The following is a 20,215-nucleotide window of genomic DNA, read 5'->3' as shown; positions in this document are numbered from 1 at the left end:
ATGCTGTGCTGCATCAATTCATAATCTGCTGGCAGGTCATCAACATTACATCCTCACTCATTTGATCTGACCAACATGGCTTCTATCACTTATTGACAGTTCTTACACTTAAAGACCTAAAGTCTAATGGACGCTTATTATTTCTTTCAAGTATTTGTAAAATCATAAAAATATGTAAGCATTCTTTATTCTAAGTTGAAAGAATTATCTACTGGATAAACATTCTTTTTCAGTCGCAATGCATATGTTATCTTTTGCCCTGCTAGTATAGGCGATCAAATCTTTGATAGCAATGGATATTATATCAATTAATTGTGACATACAATCATTACTTCCGCAGAATTTTTGTTTTTCTGATGAATTGTATGTGAAAATCGTATTTGATGTATACATCTGTTTGTAAAGATAATGTAACTATGATTTCAAGTATATAAAGATAAATACACCATACGACAACAATGAAGTGATTAAGCTTTAGAGGCTATATGAAATAGATGAATAACCTGGTAAACCTGTGACCTATCCATTCTGATTAAAAATAAATATTTAATTACGCTACCCTTCATAACTTGGCACATGAAATATCGTGTTTTCTAATCAGACTGTGACCCATCTTGTCTCGGACTAAGACGTGTCTTACGATGGTCCAAGTCTTTGTATGAAGACTATTTAAGAAATTATCTTAGGACAACGAATTAGTTGACATAGAATAGTGGCGGTTCTAGGGATTAAGGGTGGTTCCGGGGATCGACGCCCCCCCCCACTTTGTCGGACGTTTTTGTTAATTTCGAAAAATTTTTTATAACCCACATCAAACATACTGTACCTTACGAAAAAGGAACCAGCTTTTTTTTTAAGTGTGTACGTCGGAACCATATAAACCATCAGGTCTATTATTTCATGAGTTTAACACTGTACTTATTGAAGTTTTTGGTTGAAATCATGCATTCTAGACTTCGATTCCGGAGCCATTTTTCGGTATACTGACACAATATTTCAAATATTTCAATTTTTATCAAGGTTCCGATGATTCCTGTTTTGTTGACATTTAAACAGATTGCATTTGAAATTGCACACGTCACGAGTTGCGTGTAAATGTTCGAGCGGAATCTCATAACTCCAGTGGAAAATAACGTGCCTGAGGGTCTCAACAAAGCTTAAATTAACATATTTTCGACTTCTCAACAATACCAGAGTATTCATGCTGCACTAAAAATCGCTTATTATTATGTATATTTTCTATTTAGTAGTATCGCAATTGATACCTTTGAAATTGTTGTGATGGCTTGTGGCGAATTTTACATTTCACATTTAATATAAACTTCTGAAAACGGAATTTCCTTCCCAAAACAGTCACATGAATTCGACTCTTTTATTGTCAAAACATATCAAAATGAATTGGTATCATTCGATCAGATCACGTGGATCAGATATAAGTTATAAGCTCCCAAGTGACCGTCTATGGTTATTTAGAGTCAGTAGATTCTGTTCAAGAATGGGTGTCTTGTATATTTTTCTGGGATGACCTTATGCATACTTGTACAATGTAACTGCTTAAATTGTAAGACTTTAGGCACAAACAGCAGTGATATTCTTTGTTTTTAACAATACTCGTATACGGACGAAAATGCCTTTAAACATCAATTGTCAAAAGTATGCATAAGGTCGTACCAGAAAGATATGTAGGACACCCATCTTTCGTCAAAGTGTCCGTCTGCCATCTTGCGTTATCGAAACCAGTTCCCAAAAAATCTAAACCGGGCTCGTTCAAGGCAGTATATCCAGAGCACAACAATAAGTCTTAGATTTAACTCTTTAGGTAATGAACATGAGAGTAAAACATTTTGTAGATATAGATATGCTATAAAAGACGAATGTCTACGAAGATTACAGTTGTACTACAAACATAACAAAAAGTATAATAAATATGTTTGTGTCGTAGAAAGCAAAACGAGGTGCGGATCCAGTGGGGTCGATCGTAGTTGCAGGGATAGCTGGGCGAGGTGGGTTGATTATCTTAGGAATTTCTGATAACCAGAAATCGATACGGTCTTTATACAGATGTTCACCAGTTGTGATATTGACATCTAAGTTAATGTAATGTCCATGTGTTAAATCATACTCGTTCCACAATGGCAACCCTGGTCCATTTACATTTCTGGAAGCAGAAATAAACTTCATAACTGATATTTCCTAACATCAATACACGGGAAGCATCAGTGAATGCAAATCTAAAGAGTTGTTCGTTTAAGATAACCGATATATGCCCCCTTTCTTGAGAGGAAAGAAGTAAATAATATTAATATGATTTCATAAGACCTTGCAACTTGCTGCAGGCCGTGTCTTTCAGTTAAATATTCTCAGAACTAGTGCACAATTAATGAATTTTACTTTCCATTTACATATTTAATCAAATGAGTATGAGTCAAAGACAATTTTAAAAAGCGGAAGGGGGCTGGGTTCCAGAATTTTATTTGCTCATTTTGCACGAATTTTTTTCCAACAAAATGAATAGTCCAAGCCTCGAACCCCGTCAAAATACACCAAGAGATTCATCATGGAAAGACTGATCTGACAATTTCCATTTCTCCTTCTCTATTTCTCAAGCATGCAATATTCAACATAGCATATAAGCGGTAACCTATAGAAAGCAAAACTTTCTCTTGTAATAGCGTTGGTCGGGTCCTGTTTTTTGTAAGTAAGCGACCATATACAGCGTTTTTGATACGTTACCATGTTTTGTCTCTTCAGTCTGATTACGGAGGTGTTTCCCATAGGCCCAATTACCAAACTTAATAAGATTTACATACTACTTCCGGGTCGGATGGCTATCCTGGGATCTCTTCGTTAAATTTTTAAAATGCTTATTTCGACACATAAAGTAACGAAAACTTTAGAAGTGGTTACTGAGATATAACTTTATTTCATGAACAATGATAATGAAATAATTTTGGCCCGCCGAGCAAGTTGTCTGTCGACGGCTACTTGTACAATCTTCGCTAAAACAAAATGTCAATGCTTATATACTGTATATTATATTTTTAATGAGAAAAGCTTTCAATTTATTTCGTTAATTGAGCGATTTGTTCAGTTACTGATACTGTTAAATCTAAAAAAACTACATTTGACGAAAATAGGATAAAATGCTCAGTTGTTTAATTTTTTTTTTTTTTTTTTGGAAATTTTTATTCGTACTGGGTCTACGTTTATTTGAAACAAAATATCAGATTTTTAGCAACTTTAATACACACAAAATGTGACTGCATACATATGAATTTTTCCGCGGGACGAATGAAAATCTCCCTTTTTCATATATTGCCTTATCTCCAGGCGAACTCCCATATTAAAGTATATTGTGCATAAAATATAAAGATGAAAGTATATCTACGTTTACCAGGTTTGTCGCTGTACCTGTCGATTTCTTATTTATCAAATAGTTCAGTAATAAAACTATTTCGCGGCCGAAATACCTAATACTGCTGATTTGTATATGTTGACTACTATGACTTACCCTGTTTTGGCAAAGTTGGTCCAGTACGTCATTAAGTTAATGGCTAGTGATTGGTCTTCTGCTGTCAGAATAGTTAACATGAATTCGAACAAGATCTCGGTTGCATGCTTAGATTTAGCGAACCATTTTATCGCCGATGATAGCCCAAATATTGGATACTGACTTACTCTTGAAAAAAGGTAATGAAAGTGTTTCCTGTTGCTTGAAGCATGGTACCGAAGTGACTGAACAGCAGGTAGATGGAAACCTATGTCAAGAACAATATCCAAAGCATTGTTACTCCTCTCGTCTTTTGTTGCTCCCTGCCAATATTTATTACATATAGATGTAGATATTTTTGTATTATTGTTATAACGCTTATCAATGAGATCCGGTATTAACACACTGCACAGAAATTCTTTTGGGAGAGAATCTGATATGTTGAAGTTATATCCAAGAGCAGTACCGAAGTATAATAGTACATCTACGAGTAAAGATGCCTCTCCGTCAACTATTCCTACAATCACATCCAGGGATTTGTAAAACTGCACAGCTTTAGAGTTCGGGTTAGACAGTAGATCACGTGGGTCGTCCGTCAAGAGTTCATTATCAACAACAGGGCCAATGGCAATCTCAAAGGAGCTGGTCGTAAACATGCCCATTGATGCCAAGGATATCGTGCTTGGATCTGCATTTTTCATGCAATTTTCATATTGATATGAATCTGTAAACGTACAATTTACCACGTGTGATATCGAAGTTGAAACTAAACTACTTAGGGAGCCAATTGCAAATGGGCTAAGGGCTGTCCCACTTTGTAAAATTGATCTCTGAAACAATCCTCGATTACTCGGAATTAATGAAAGCAATCCAACGCTAAAGCCACCAGCAGATTCTCCAAAAATAGTAACAGATTCACTATTACCACCAAATGCCCCTATTTCGTCTTTGACCCATTGAAGTGCCATTATTTGGTCCCATAAACCATAATTTCCTTTGAAATTTCGCGTCTGAAAGAAGCCTAAAGCATTCAGCCGGTAATTGATTGTTACTATGATAACGTCACCAACAACGGCAAGGTAGGCGCCGTCATATATCTGTGCTTGTCCTGTCTGGTAACCGCCACCATGGATCCAAACCATGACAGATTTGTTACTTTCGGTCGATAGAGAATATGGTACATAAATATTTAGTTGCAAACAGTCTTCGGAGACCTCTTTGTTCTGTAAAATCTCTAGAGTGGCTTTGTCTATACTCTGATGGCACGATGGTCCAAACTGTCTGGCATCTAGGGTTCCTTGCCATTTTCTGTAGCGCTCAGGCTTCTCAAACCTTAGATTGCCGACGGGGGGTTTAGCATATGGAATGTTTTTGAATTCATAAACAGGTTTATTTAGTAGTGGTACTTGTCGTCTTACTCCTATAAGAGGACCTAGTGGTGTAATATAAGTGACGTCATCGGCGTCAACTAAACCAATCACAAATAAAGCTAGTAATGGTATGGAGATGTAAGTAGGTGTAACCATTTTGTACTGTTGTCCTTTGAAATAAAAAAGACTATTATTCATTAATTTCTTATTTATTTCCTGGTATATGTGGCAAATGGTAAGTACTACACGAAATGTGTAGTCACCACAATACGGATGAACCCAGGCAAAGACGGGTAAGACGATAGTTAAACGAGAGACATATTGTACCCATTACAATGTAATTACAATCATATTGTTTAACTACGTGATGATTTTTATTTATCGGGTTGAAGATCCCCAGTCAGCTGTGTATCCCTTCGGCTCCGTCTCGGTCCAATATGTAGAACACGACTTGCACCTAAACGGGGCCAATATACTGAAACACAGCATATTAATTTCACGTATTATTAATCAACACCATAATAAGCCTAAACTGCCCTTACGATATAAAATCGTTAACTCGGCCTAAATCGGAAAACCAGTGTCGTTCACAACACAATGTGAAACGTTCGGAATTTTCGAGACTTTGCCTTACGCGAATTATTGAAATAGTAATCAAGGGAGCCAATATTCTAGTGGAAATCAAAGATATGTAACCCTGTGACAAAGACCAGGCATGGAAAACACACACACAACGAAGAACATAAAATAACCAAAATGATATATCAAAGTAACAAAAGTAAATTTGAGACATTTGGACATCACTGAAAATTAGGAGCATGGACCAGGTGTATCAGTAGGTAAGCGTCCTCTGCTTTTCTAGAAACACACCTGCCGAGTTGCTTATAAAAAAAGTCCGACATATATAAACGAAAGAGGAAAGGAAAACTTCGACACGTTGAATAAGTTTTCATGGTGCAGGTGGATACACCGTAACGATCCACGAGTTCTTGGTGATGACCATAAAACTTACGTAGTGATTACTTCAGTCTTGTAGGAAAAATAACCCTCTTCCAGAACCCTAATTGTAAGAAGTCTAAGGCGATACAAAAACCTGCATAGTTATGGCAAGTTCTGGCATAACGTATGAGTTTTAATATGAAAACTCCATACGCAGTTGCTGAAGGGATGATGCCACAGAAGACAGGAAAGTTGACAATGCAGAATGAAAAGTCATTGCGTTTGTCGTATAGTTTGGTCAATAGTTTTCTTTTACAATCAATCTTTAAGTATAGGTCAAGATATGAATGACTTCACAGTGTCTGTAGTATCCTTTATCTCAATTTCTTTTTGGGTAGATGCGATGTATCAAATCCCCTAAACTAAGATGATTTAACGATAATACGAAATATAGTATATTGCGGAAACTGAGCTTAATGGTTCTAGCTAAACGATGTTCCTTCTTTTTTATCAGATCAGCTATAAAGTCAGCCTCATAAGAGTGAAGGAATAAGTCAGCAAGTAGAGGAGCACAAATTTATTCCCATTGGAATGCCGACTATGTGTAGAAAAACGCGTCCAACACACTGGACAAATATGTTAACGATCAAATACTCCAGCATTTTGGAAATATCTTCTTCGCTCTATTTTGAAGACGATTTGGAATTATTTTGTACAAAGTACGAAGAATCTCTACCAAGAACTACATATATGTATCTAGGTTTACCGTTTTTTTTTTTTTTTAGCTCACCTGGTCGAAAGCCATGTGAGGTATTGCCATCACTTGGCGTCCATCGTCGTCGTTGTCCGTCGTCGTTAACAATTTTTCAAAATTCTGCTCCTCTTAAACTACTTGACCAGTTTGAACCAGACTTAATATAAATGTTATTGGGGTATCCTGCATAGAACTGATGTGGTTTTTTTATCCCCTGAAAAACATGGCCACCGTTACTAACAAAAGAACATAGGGGTCAGACAGTAGTTTTTTGCATATATCTACAAAACCGTTAGGTTAAGCTAATTTCTGACATAAGTAAAAGTGTTCAGCATGATGAGATCTCTCTGCGGTCAAATTTTCGTTTTAATCCATAAAGCCATGTTGGAGTTATTGTCCTTTTTCATTGTTTTTTGTTATTTTCAATGTTATTTCTTTCAAAAACCTTCTCCTCTGACACTACTTGACCAATTGAAACCAAACTTGGTATTAATGTTCCTTGGGGTATCCTGATCGGGATATTATTGATCTGTCGAAAAACAGAACATAGTGGTAAGACAGTAGTTTTTCGCATATATCGCCAAAACCGATAGGTTTAGCCAAATTTTTTCAATAGCTGAAATGATCCTTATTATTAGGACTACAAAAGTCATCAGGGATAAAATTTGTCAGACAACTCCTTGTAAGAGGTATTCCCTTGAAAGGGTAAAATGATATATATTTTTACTGTTTTCAGCCAATATCTTGAAAACTTTAATAGATAGAAAGAAACTTTCTATTGCTGAATGATCCTGATGATAAGTCCTACCAAAGTATTCCTGAGTCAAAATTTCTTGTTGAATTCAGTGCCCTTGAAAGGCAACATTAACCAGGTGAGCGATTCAGGCTCCTGGGAGCCTCTTGTTTTCTTTTTAGAGTAACAACGATGTATAATGGTTATGAGTCGGGATTTTAACTGAGTATTGGGGGAAAGAAGTATAAAAAGTTGAAAAATCAAAGTTTTTTTTTATGCTTTTGTATTCAGATAATAATCTTGAATTAATCTTTCAAATTTTTCAGGATCCACATTAAATTAATACCACTACGGGAGTAAAGTTGCAGAAGATTTGTGGAAACGTAAACCCATGATAAAAACTACACAATATTCATGAAATTTTTTGTGAATGTGTTAGTTAAGAACATACTAGATGCAATTTGTTTAAATTCAAAGAGGAGAAAGGTCAGATCAACAAAAACTTTGTATCTTTTCATGATGTTACGACACATTCTAATGCAAATGTTCTTTCATCTCACCCTTTATGAGCTGCATGTAATTTGTATACTTTAAGGTTGACTTGGGAGGTTATAAAAATCTTCAAGACGAACAAAAGTACAGTACAATGGTTTACTTTTTTTCAAAATGACTCAAGCAGTTTAGGCTATGGAGATAATAGATACAACATGAAATTAATTAATAAAGGTATCATAACAGTTATTTTTAAGTTCCTAGGCTTGACATATTTGGCTTCTGCCTCGGCTCAGACACATATGATCAGTCTTTGAGCTATAACTAAGCAAATATGAAAATCACTACGTAATGATAACACATTTATACCGAAGTTCTAATAAGTGACCCTATGAATGCATTTTCTGTTACACCAAATTAAACGTGTTAGTTTTAAATTACACTGTAATAAGAAGTTATTCGACACACTTTCTACCAGAGGCAATATGGTAAAGTCTCAACTAAAAGAATATGTTTTAATGTAATATAATTGAACTACAGAATATTCTTACCTGGTTGGTAAAAATTGACCGATCTACACAATACAGATGCTACCGACCTTTTAAATCTTGGTCTATAGAAATATTTACATTTTAAATTTTAATGGTTGACCAATTCTATACTTAAATAAAAATTTCAATGAAGTTAACAAGTCAACAACTGTTCTAAATATAAAAAAATTCACTAAAAAGGGGAACTTTACAGCAACATGAACGAGCAAGTTAGCAAGGTACAGAACAAACATACATTGTCCTTCCGGAGGTGAAATCAGTTGCGAGATGGAAAGTGAATGCAAAAAAAAATAATAAATTAATTAATAAAAAGAGTCTTCAATACTGAAAAAGAAACAACCAAGAACAGAACTAAATTTAGACGAATATCATGCTCTAAAGAACAAACATCACACAAAGTACATTGTACGTTTCCCTTTAGCCCTTGAGTGCTTAATGGTTATTTATCCATTAGATCAATACTTTATTATGCCGTAAGATTGAGATTAAAGGTGTAAGATTGATAACTAAGATCCATGAACAAGCAAGGAAAAGAGATGTACGGACATGCAAGGAGAGAAGAAGCATGGACAAGCAAGGACAGGAGAGATGTGAACAAGTAAGGAAAGGAGAGATGTGAACAAGCAATGAAAGGAGAGATGTGAACAAGCAATGAAAGGAGAGATGTGAACAAGCATGGAAAGGAGAAAGATGAAAAAAAACAAGGAAAGGAGTGGCATGAACAAGCAAATGAAGGAGTGGCATGAATACGCATGAAAAGGAGAGGCATGAACAAACATGAAAAGGAGTAGCATGGGCAAAACCTAATATAATTGATCTATGCCACTAATCGTTTTGCTTGAACTGATATAATAATAATAATAATAATAATAATAATAAATTCTTTATTTAAAGAAGGTAACACAGTTAACAATAAAATATGTTAATCTCCACTGTGGCCTTCACGAATACAAACAAAATAATGATAATAAAAAATAATAAACACAATACACAAGTCTATATGCATAACAATGATTATTACTCTGAAGCATATATATATATATATATATATATATATATATATATATATATATATATATATGAAGAAGATATTATACAATACAATTTGTTACTAAGTACCTTTATTTTCTTGGTGATTTAGTAGGTAAGCATTATATTTTTTCTTAAATTTTTCAATAATTTTGACTGTTTTAATTCTAATGGAAGGGAGTTCCACAAGTGTGTTCCAGTATATTGAAATGTTCTTTTTCCAAAATTTGAATTTGGTCTATTTATATAAAGATTACTTGATGTCGTTGATCTTAATGTGTATGTATTCATGGAAGAGCATTTGGGAAAAAAATCAGACAAATATTCAGGTGCTGAATCATTCATATACCTATACATCATGATCGCATTGAAATATTTAATTCTGCCATATATAGTCAACCATTCTAATTTTTTAATATTAATCTTGATGGGGTATCCATATTTATTTTAAAAATTATTCTTGCTGCTCTCTTTTGTAATTTATATAATTTATCTAGATGAGTTTTGGAGGCAGTACCACATGCATTGCAACAGTAATCCGTCATCGTTAATATATAACTGTTATAATAAAGTTATAAATATTCCATGGGTAAGTATAATTTGAGAAGATTCAGTAAGCATAGTCTGCCAACAATGATACAATTTAGTAAAAAGTTTATGATTTGAACTTCCCATGTTAGAGACCTATCATTTTCGATACCTAGCAAATTCCATATTTCAACAATACTTATAAAACTCTCCTCACAACTTGAATTTTTTTGTTAATTTTACTTGTAGGCAATCCTCAACTAGAACCAATTAACATAGCTTTAGTTTTATCTGTATCTAATACCATATCATTTTCTTAACACCACTGAACAACATTTTGAAAATTTATCTCGTCATTTAAGGTATTAACGGATGATGCAGACTTGTAAAGAGTTGTATCATCTGCATATAGAGCAGAGCAAGTACTTTCAATCACAAGAGGTAGATCATTTATAAATAAAAAAAGGTCCTAATATGGAACCATGTGGAACTCTTGATCTGACTGATTTAAAATTTGATTCATCGGTTCCATGTTTTACTTTTTGTTATCGTCCGAACCATTTAAGACAGTGATCATCACATTTGTAAAGTTTAAGTTTTGATAATAAAATCTCATGATCATGATTAACAATATCGAACGCTTTCCTAAAATCTAAAAATAAATCAGATGTAAAATTTCCTTTATCCATTTCTTTAAGCCAGATAAATAAATATTAAATCACACAACACAATAAACGAAGACCAGGGGATAGTGTTTACTTTATAAATGTGTACTTTTTATGGAAATATATTTACTTAGCATTTATACAGCTTCAAATATAAAAGCAGACAAGTAGGTCAAGTTAACATTATTTTGTCCAGATCAATACTTATTTACTGTTTAAATGTTGATTCCAGAGGAAATTGTCATTTAATCTCGACAGTTCACAGCAAGGAGAATGATGTCATAATATTGGAATCGAGAAAAAAATGTCAGGGAACAATTTGGTGATTGAAAGTGGCTAAAATAAAAAAAAAATAAAACATTTTTATCTGATACGATAAAATCTATGATACACAAATTGTAGGGTGAATACATAATTAATCATTAAAGAATGAGTGAAGCTTTTCGGAACACTGAAAAAACTCTTTCTTTGTTTTTTCAGACAAGGAAAAAAAGAATTTAAATGTACTAGATAAATTGTCAATACATAGAGAAGTATTGCAAGAAAACCTTGACTTGTTGATAAAAGATATTGACCTAGAACATGCAGATTTAATTGACGACTTGCTGACAGGAGAGTGCCTCACCAGTGATGAAGCATTAGAGATAAGACAAAAACCTACAAGATAATAGCATAATATACAATAAGGACAAATTGCAAGAACACCTGGAGAGTAATAATCTCTTTACTGACCATCATCATGGCTTTAGGTCAGGTCTTGCATTACCCAATTAATAGAGGTACTTGAGAACTGGAGAGAAAAACTAAGCAGCTCACATGCAAAGGATACAATTTATTTCAATTTTCAAAAGGCATTTGACACAGTGCCACATAAGCAGCTCATAAAAAAGTTAGAAATTATGGAATCACTGGAAATATACTAGGGTTGATAAAAATTGTTTTTATCAAACAGAAGACAAATAGTAGACCTACATGGAAGCCACGCAGAATGGGCACAAGTCACCAGCGGTATACCTCAAGGAAGTGTTTTGGGACCGATCCTGTTTTCCATTTATATAAATGACCTACCAGAGGAAGTAAAAAATATAACAAAACTTTTCGCAAATTGTTTGCAGTAGTTAACTATGCTATGCTGAAGAAGGTCAAACTTAACAAAGGAATATTGATAGACTGGTGCAATGGTCTAATGACTGGCTTTTAAAATTTAACCCAACAAATATAGAGTACACAATGAAAGGGGAGGTAATATCCAAGTGCAAGGAAGAAAAACACCTAAGAATCATTGTTGATGAAATGCTTAAATGTCAGCAACATGTTAACGAATCAACTAAGAAAGAAAACCAGCGAATAGGGATGATTCAAAGAAGCTTCACATATATGGACACGGGAATGTTTCTCAACCTCTACAAAAGTATTGTTCGTCCCCATTTAGAATATGGTCTGTCATATATTTTATATATACGGACCGAAAGTCGAAAAGATATTTGAGAAGGGTCTTAGGGGCGTCAAACCCAGATATCTGACCTCGGGACAAGGTAAACAAGGTAAGGTCACTTGGACCAACCTTAGTTTTTTGTGTTGATAGAACTAGTCCTTCATGTAATAATAATCCAAGGGCTGGTCCGCGACTTGCTTTTGAGCATTCTGTATATGACTTAAAGTCCTTCACGCTAAAGAAATATTTGTTTGCATTTTATGGATTACAGAATTGCAGTCCCATTCTCTTTGTTATAGATATGTATAAGTATTGGAATTTTGCATTTATGCATAAAGCATGCTGATATTAACTTAGATAGTAGCGCGAAGTTACAAATTATTTTCTCCTCTGACTCGCTATATTCTTCAGCACAGAAGTCCTGTTCTTGTTTCTTTTCTTTATTGAAATGAATTATATTTGGATCCTGTATTGCTGAAACCACTGTCTGGTATAACAACCTGTTGGGCCATTTTACTGTTGGTTCCACCATCTCATCAGTATCCAAGGTAGGACAGGCTTCTGTGATATTTGATTCTGAATTATTTGCTGCAAGTTTTTATTCCTTTACTGGATTTCTCTGGATTGTGAAAAAAGTGCTTCTTCTGTGTTAACTTCTTATTCTGAGTGGTTCTTTAGAAGCATGTTTTAATAGTGAGAAATAGTACTGAAGAATGCGTCGTGGTAACGTTGATGACAACGTGTAACTGTGAGACTGCAACTATGAGTGCTACTGTACCTAAATTATTTTTTAAAGCAAAATTTTACTTGGTCTATTATAAAAAAAATCTGACAAGTGGAAACAAGCAGTTGGAATAAAGTGAGATTATCCCCTCTTAGACCATAAGTTATAGATTGTTTTCCTTAAACTGTATATTTGTTGAGGAATAGCATTGATAATTAGATAATTTAGGTATAAATATCCATTTTTTCACAAGAAAATAGTAGTTTGAAACTTTTTATTCATTAAGATAGTAGTCTTTTTACATTTTGTTAATTCAAAAATATCTTTCAGGCATGTAAAGATACACTGACATATAAATATTTTATTATTAAACGCCATGTGTATTCCTATATGGATGTGCAGATGGTACTATACAGTTTTAGTAAAAACATTGAACACGTATCTATGAACACTGTATAGGCACATTACATATCATAATATTCGAAATTAAGTACTCTATCTGAATTTGAGGTTTTAAAAAATAAAAAAAGTGCCAAAAGCTTAAGCTAGCATTCCACAATTTCTTTAGTTTCGCAATTTTGGCTAGGGATAGAAAACTAAATAATTGAAAATTGGTTGTTGCTATGGTTATTGTATTATTTTATTTGTTGTTTTTTTTTTCTGAAGAAGTCATGAAGAGAAATTGTTTTGCTATGTTACAATTATTTTCATTTTCAATGGCTACCTCTCCAATATGTGAAAAGGAAGGTAAGTGAATTTTCACCCTGTATAAATTGGTGGGTTGAATTGGAGGTAAAATTGCTTTAAATCTAACCGGCGATGTACATAGGAAATGTAATTATTTAAAAAGCTTACTGTCCAAAGCAATAAAATCAGATATAAAATGTTCGTATTTTTCGCGGGCAATCAGTCATTTACAAGCATCAATTTTACGCAGTTTAACATGATTTCTTTGAGTTTTCCATAGTAACATTTATTCTTGTGTTTGTATTTTTGTCTTTAATATGTTCATGATTTGAAACGTCTTTTTTATTAACTTCCTTTGATATTTACATGTATGCGTGCTTTTTGTGAATAACACAAAGGAAAACCCACACTGAACAAATTAATATGACAAAGTTACAAAACTATGGAGTGTTCACTTATTTTCCTTTTCATATGTTGGCCAGGCTGCCATTGAAAATAGTTCCTTACAACAATGAAAATAAATAGCATAGTAAAACATTTGTCATTGGTAGGTTTTCAGAACGTTCACCATAGCAACCATAAATTTTCAATTATTTAGTTTTTTCATCCCTAGCCAAAATTGCGAAACGAAATGAAACTGTGAAATGCTAGCTTAAGCATTTGGCACATTCAACAAAAAATAACATCATATTCATTTGGAGTATTTAATTTCGAATATTTTGATATAGAATATGCCTATATTGTGTTCATGAATACGTGTACAATGTTTTTATTAAAACTGTATGGTACCATATAGGAAAACACATTGCGTGTAATAAAGATATGTTTACCTATCTATCTTTACCTGCCTAAAAGATATTTTTGACCTAAAAATTGCAAAAGACTACTATCTTAATGAATAAAAAGATTCAAACTACTATTTTCTTGGATATTTAGATTCAAACTATTATTATCTTTAAAACAAAATAGATATAATTTATACCTATCTAATTATCAATAATGCAATTCCTTAATAAATATACAGTGTAATAGTGCTGCGAACGGCTAAGGATTTTTCTAACTTTAATGGGCCTAGAGGGTATATGGCTATATCATATGTCAATGGAAAGATAAATCAATGTAGTTTTTGAACTTTTTAACTCAAAAGTGGTAAAGTTTTCTACTCTTTTGCATTAATTAGAGGAGGGGGTGAAAGATTAATTGACCCCAATACACGTTGATAAGTGATTTGAGTGGAATCGTTCATTGTAGGTACTGGGAAACAAATAACATTAAAAGATCATATGTATACAATTTCAAAAATGTTAAAAAGAACTTTTTCCGAATAAAGTTTACTATTAAATCACAGCATACCCGTAGCCAGTGGAGTTCGAGGGATTCGGACGAACCCCCCCCCCCCTTGAAAATCAATCAGCACTATTAAACTCGCAATTCAGATTTAAGTCTGACTATTTAAGTCAAGACTTCAAATAAGTGCTTGAACTGTTACTCACTGTCCACGTTTTTATTGGAGTTCATGTCAAATGGTTTGTTAAACTAAGCTCGGTCATATCGGTAAAATGATTTAGTAATGCCGATTATTCCCGTTGCAGATTTCGTCCGGTATTGATTTTTTTTATACATCACATTACGATTTCCGGCAGATTGCCGAAGCGCAAAACCTTACTTTGGGAAAACATTTCATTCATCAATTTTAAGAACGTATTTCGAAAATCTTGCTTACATTAAATCATAAAGATGTGAAGGGAATACTGTCATACCTAAGTTCCTATCACCTCTGTTGCAAGTTCAGCGGAGTTTTAATTACAATTGCAAAAAAATATAAGACGTTCAACAAGATTTGATACCTCAAATTAATACACATTGTTAAACATACCAAGACCCTTATTCTGCGATTACTGAAGATATGCTGTAATAAGCAGCTGCTAGTCTACTCCTTCTGCATAGCAACATATTACTAGCATCGGCCCATGTTTATCACAAACCATCATTGTCGGGGGAAATTTGTCTCATTGGGAAAAAAATAAGCCGTATTTTTTATCAATTTAGATCAAAAATCGGAATTGATATAGTAGTCGCCAGAGCCTTTATATTTATAAAGCCTGATAGCATCTGCAAATTATCTTATACTACCGTAGTTAAATAGACCCATTGGCAAACCCATTTAGGTTCAATGCAGATAGTTAGGTCCATTTTACAGGTATTTCTAATACATCAAATTCAATTCTACGTTATTTACGCCAATAAACAAACCAAATAAACAATTTTTACTGTGAACTTAATATGCTGTTTAGTGATCCAATTAAAAATAGTTGACCTCTAACCTCTTATCGGTACCTGCTTATTTCTAAGCAACCAGTCTTTCACTGTCAATATATTCAAGGTGTCTATTTATTTACTAGACGCACAATAAACTTTAATGTTTATTTGGAAATGAAAACCCTGTGAAGCTATAAATATTCATTGATCATAGACATGAAATAAAAAGAGGAATGCCGAAGTTGTCATCAGATATATTCATCGCAGTCCTAGCGGATCCAAATATTTACGAAAAGGGGGAAAATAGAGAAAGGGGTTCCATGCTATGTTGCCACTCATTTTTGGGCCAAGTGTTATACAGAAGGGTAGCAAAAATCCCGAAACCATCCCAACGTATCACTCACTGTATCTTGTATTTTTATTATGATTACCGCCAAGTGACATCAGAAGCCCGGAGGTGACAATTAAAAATGAAACATTGCTTAGATGATAGCACAGGAATTTTGATAATGCATTTCACGGGATGGTGTTGGTCTGTTGTCTAGTGATATTGTAATAATCATTGTGCGGGTGCTCCAGGGCATTAAAAGTGCATAGCTAGTATCTGCACCAGACATAGTTGTTGGAAGTATATTTTAAGACTTTGGCATTTATGTTTAGGTACTTGTGTCTGGGACTAGGCGCCTAAGACACTAAGCACTTTAAATGACACATAGGTGTCTATGCGGTAACTTGTTGCACCTGAGCTATAAAGCTTTTTAACTGAGGAATGTAGCTAGTTGAGAGGGGCATGTATCCAAAGAGATTAATTATTTCAATGATTGTGGCTGCTGAAGTTTGAATAATTTGTCAGACCTGGAGGTCGATAAATTTAATTTTGTTTTGAAAATTTAGAAACTGGGAAAAGCCAAAACAGTAGTTTGTTGTTCAATTATCCAGTATGTCAGAGAGTGTTATGTTCATATGTTCCATGTAAACCGACATCAAACCTGAATATATTACGCAAACTGGCGCACTGCTACGATGCATTATAGATTTGGTGTGTGTTTCTGGTAATGACCTTCGTAATCTGAATGGTGAATTTAAAAATTAATCAAAGAGTTATAAATTAACTATTTACAACAATAAGCTTATGTTTAGATACATTTGAAATCGGTCTGTATTTCCTTTCATCACGCCCAATTTTTGCAATTTGACTGTTATTTGCGGCGTAAAAATTCAAACGATCGATATAAATTGATTCAGTACATGAGTACTTTGATTTCAAATTGGGAACTTCCTCCAGGGGAAAAACCTTATTCGGCAGTAATTTAAGAAAAAAAATATCACTAAATCAAGTGTAGAATTATTATAATATATATTTTAAAGGTTCCTTCAAAAATAAAGTTAAATATGTAAGCTATGAAGTACATAGCATACTGAAACACATAAGCATTACATGATACATTTGAAGATTCATATGTCAGTGATTAGGTTTATTTTTTCACAGCTTTCATTAGTATTACTCTCATTTGTCTGTATATGTTAAAAAATGGTAATTATGTAACTTTTGCATCAAAGAACTATATTAGGGGTCATTATAGAATACTGTTTAAACTTTAAAATAAGAATTGACCATTTTCAATGATAACGGAAAACTATTCTTGTAGCTCAATGTTCCCAAACCCATTTTGTTGTGTAGATTGCTTATATTTTTTAACAGTAAAATTTAAGTTTAGCATGATTATGGATTGTTATAGTTGAGGTTCACTTTTAAACTTGTAAAAAGCAAGTGTATGGAGTTTTACCCCCCTCACGCCTTAAAATATTGAAGTAAAGTGATTTAAACTCCCCTTACCAGATTTTTAAATCATATTAGTTTATGAACAGAAAATTCTCTAATTCAAACACATTTATATACATTAAAGGAAATCTCAAGTAATTCCTAATTCACAGGCTTAGAAGATGGTGTTGGAATCAAATATACTGTATTTCCTCATTTGCATTACATTATGAATAATAAATAATGTTACAAAAATGTATATTGCTGTATTATTGTTTTTTTTTTAATCCATGTTTAATAGTATATCATTAATGCCTTACATATTTGTAAATTTTGTCTTTTTTTTGCTATGTTGATTTGCTTAAAACTTTGAAGTAAAAGTATATAGATGTAAATGAAATTGAAAATTATGTCTATCTTTAAAAAAATTGGTTAAAAAACAGGACTGTCTCAAACACATAAACAGTGCCAGGAAATGTCTAGATTGCAGGATTTTGCACTAAATACCCCAGACCCCCGGCCGTGAAGGTCATGCCCCGAGTCAAAGTAACCCCCCCCCCCTTTTGTGCATTTTTGGCTACGGGCATGCACAGAACAAAAATTCCCCTAATATTGTTTGCATTTTTACTGCATTTTCATTGATTAAGAGATAATCAAACATCGTATAATATTACGAATACATCTAAGTATTCTTTAGTATTTACTATTTTTGTCAATTTAACACATGAAAATGACAAGTTTTCCAATAAAAAGGGGGAAGCCAATCCCATGCACCCCCATCTTGATCCGCCGCTGCTCTAAACAGATTATACTAAACTAGATGATAAAAACAAACCAGATTCTTTGTAACGCAAAAATAAGTAAGAAGTTCAGGCGAAATAAAAACTTCTAAGATTTTTTTACCTCTCAAAAAGACTCCGGTTTTAGTAGCCGTATGAATAGAACACAATGGTATCATAGTTGTCATAGAATATTCGTTCAAAGGAAACATTATAGTCCAGGCCAGGGGCGGATCAAGAATATTTAAAAAAAAATAGAGAGGGGCTCTGATCAAGACGTTTAAAAAAAGGGGATGCAATCTATCGTTTGCTATATTTACTGTCTATATGTTGTTCTAAACTATCTTTTTTTTCGGGCGCAAACATACATTTACTGAGCAGCTGTAGAAAGTGGTTTGTGCATTAAATTGTGCGTTACTTCCGTTGTCATATTTTGGCAAGGTAGAAAAGTTGCTTTGAACATTTACAATGTCATAGTTTTAATTTTCGGACAGCTAATCATGTCTGTCTGCTTCACGCAAAGAATGAATAAGTGAGCCACTTTATTATTTACTCTAATGCTGATTTGTTATATTCCAAATACCAACCAATTGAACTGAATATGGCATCACTACTGTAAAAGCATCTTCGCTACCCTAGGGTTACGGTCTAGCTCCCTCCCTTCACGCAATCCTTGCCTAACGAAGATGCCGTAAAATATATCATCGGAAATAAGCCACTCATAGTTTGGAAACTTTTCATCGGTTTAAATGATAGTAAATGCTAATTTTATTTGAAATAATCCATTTACAAAAAAATCTTTGTAATGTTCTCTTTTTCACCGTCATATACTAGATTACTTTTAAGCAATGCCAGAGTTTCCCTCCTTTGTTTAAACCGGAATGACATCATTTATACAAGAACAGATCGACGGGCTCTTAAGAAAAACAGAGAAAAGGCGTTTAAAGTAATATCCTAGCAATGAACCTGGTCCAAACCCCCAGTTTTTTTTTTTTTATCAAGCTTGGCTTGCTAGTTAATTCTTTAAATTTATATATGTAATTGACTATTTTGGTATTTTTGGTGCTTTGTCTTGACTATATGGATATCGCATTCTTCATTTCAATTTCCTGAAAACGAACATTATTGAGCGCTCGGTTATTGAATAACAGAAAAAAAATATGTCAAACTTTTATCCATCTGCTTAAAAAGCACTTAAAATCTTGATCATTCCAACAAATAAATTACTCTGGATGATATTCATGCTTTTATGTTGTACCAACAGTTCGGAAGCAGAACAAGTTGTCTAGTGATTGATTTCGTATTTTACAATTTTACTATAATTAGTAGGTAAAATATGTGAAAAATTGCAACTTCAAACTCATTTTGCAAAGCCCATGTTGCAGATCGAATTGAGAACGTTGTGTTTATTTTATTTGTTATTCAGTAAAGAATATTTAGACATACATTGCAATATTCTACGGTGTCTTATTATCTCTTAATCATTGAAAATGCACTAAAAATGCAACTATTTTTAGGGGCAACTTTGTTCTGTGATTAAATAGTCAACTTTTGACGGAAAAAGTTCTATTTTACATTTTTGAAATTGTATACATGTGATCTTTACATGTTATTTGTTTCCCAGTACCTACAATGAACGATTCCACTTAAATTACTTATCAAAGTGTATTGGGGTCGATTGATCTTTGACCCCTCCTCTAATTAATGCAAAATAGCAGAAAACTTGACCGTTTTTCACTTTTATAGGTACGATATTTAAAAAACTACATTGATTTATCTTTCCATTGACATATGATACAGTCGTATACCCTCTACGCCTATTAAACTAGAAAACTAAAGCACTTTTTGATATATGTCCGCAGCACTAATAGTTATGTCGACATATTGACATAATTATCTTGACAGCTCAACTTGTCGATTGCAAAAATAAGCCTCCATACTCACCTCCTTATATATCATTGGAAACATATCCATCTTTATCAAGTCAAAAAATGAATCTAACAATTCAAATGTTGTAT

At 33.4% G+C, this 20,215-nt stretch overlaps 1 protein-coding gene across 3 annotated transcripts; it reads right to left on the bottom strand.

Annotated features, from left to right (window-relative positions):
* Positions 1-1,795: 1,795 nt before the first annotated feature.
* LOC148619217 (carboxylesterase 5A-like) lies at positions 1,796-20,200 on the bottom strand. 3 transcript variants are annotated; one of them, XM_088578888.1, is made up of 3 exons: positions 20,142-20,200; positions 3,512-5,030; positions 1,796-2,158 (listed from the first exon to the last, which is right to left on the bottom strand). In XM_088578888.1, the coding sequence occupies exons 2-3, from the start codon at positions 5,014-5,016 to the stop codon at positions 1,888-1,890; spliced, it is 1,776 nt and encodes a 591-aa protein (XP_088435014.1). In that variant the 5' UTR covers positions 5,017-5,030; positions 20,142-20,200; the 3' UTR covers positions 1,796-1,887. The 3 variants fall into 3 exon arrangements, with proteins under 3 accessions (XP_088435014.1, XP_088435012.1, XP_088435013.1); XM_088578886.1 differs by lacking the exon at positions 20,142-20,200 and adding an exon at positions 8,330-8,478; XM_088578887.1 differs by lacking the exon at positions 20,142-20,200 and adding an exon at positions 6,590-6,780.
* Between the last annotated feature and the right edge of the window lie 15 nt (positions 20,201-20,215).

Source organism: Perna viridis, chromosome 4 (assembly GCF_037379345.1).
Source record: "Perna viridis isolate PV_CMFRI_1.1 ecotype Kerala chromosome 4, ASM3737934v1, whole genome shotgun sequence".
Taxonomy (NCBI): domain Eukaryota; kingdom Metazoa; phylum Mollusca; class Bivalvia; order Mytilida; family Mytilidae; genus Perna; species Perna viridis.
This window is presented reverse-complemented; position numbering and strand designations above follow the sequence as displayed.

Excerpts from the sequence above, each read along its gene's own strand:
- LOC148619217 (XM_088578888.1), bottom strand. The coding sequence starts at position 5,016 with ATGGTTACACCTACTTACATCTCCATACCATTACTAGCTTTATTTGTG. Across the intron at positions 2,159-3,511 it reads ACCAACTTTGCCAAAACAGG|AAATGTAAATGGACCAGGGT; the intron begins GTAAGTCATAGT and ends TTCTGCTTCCAG.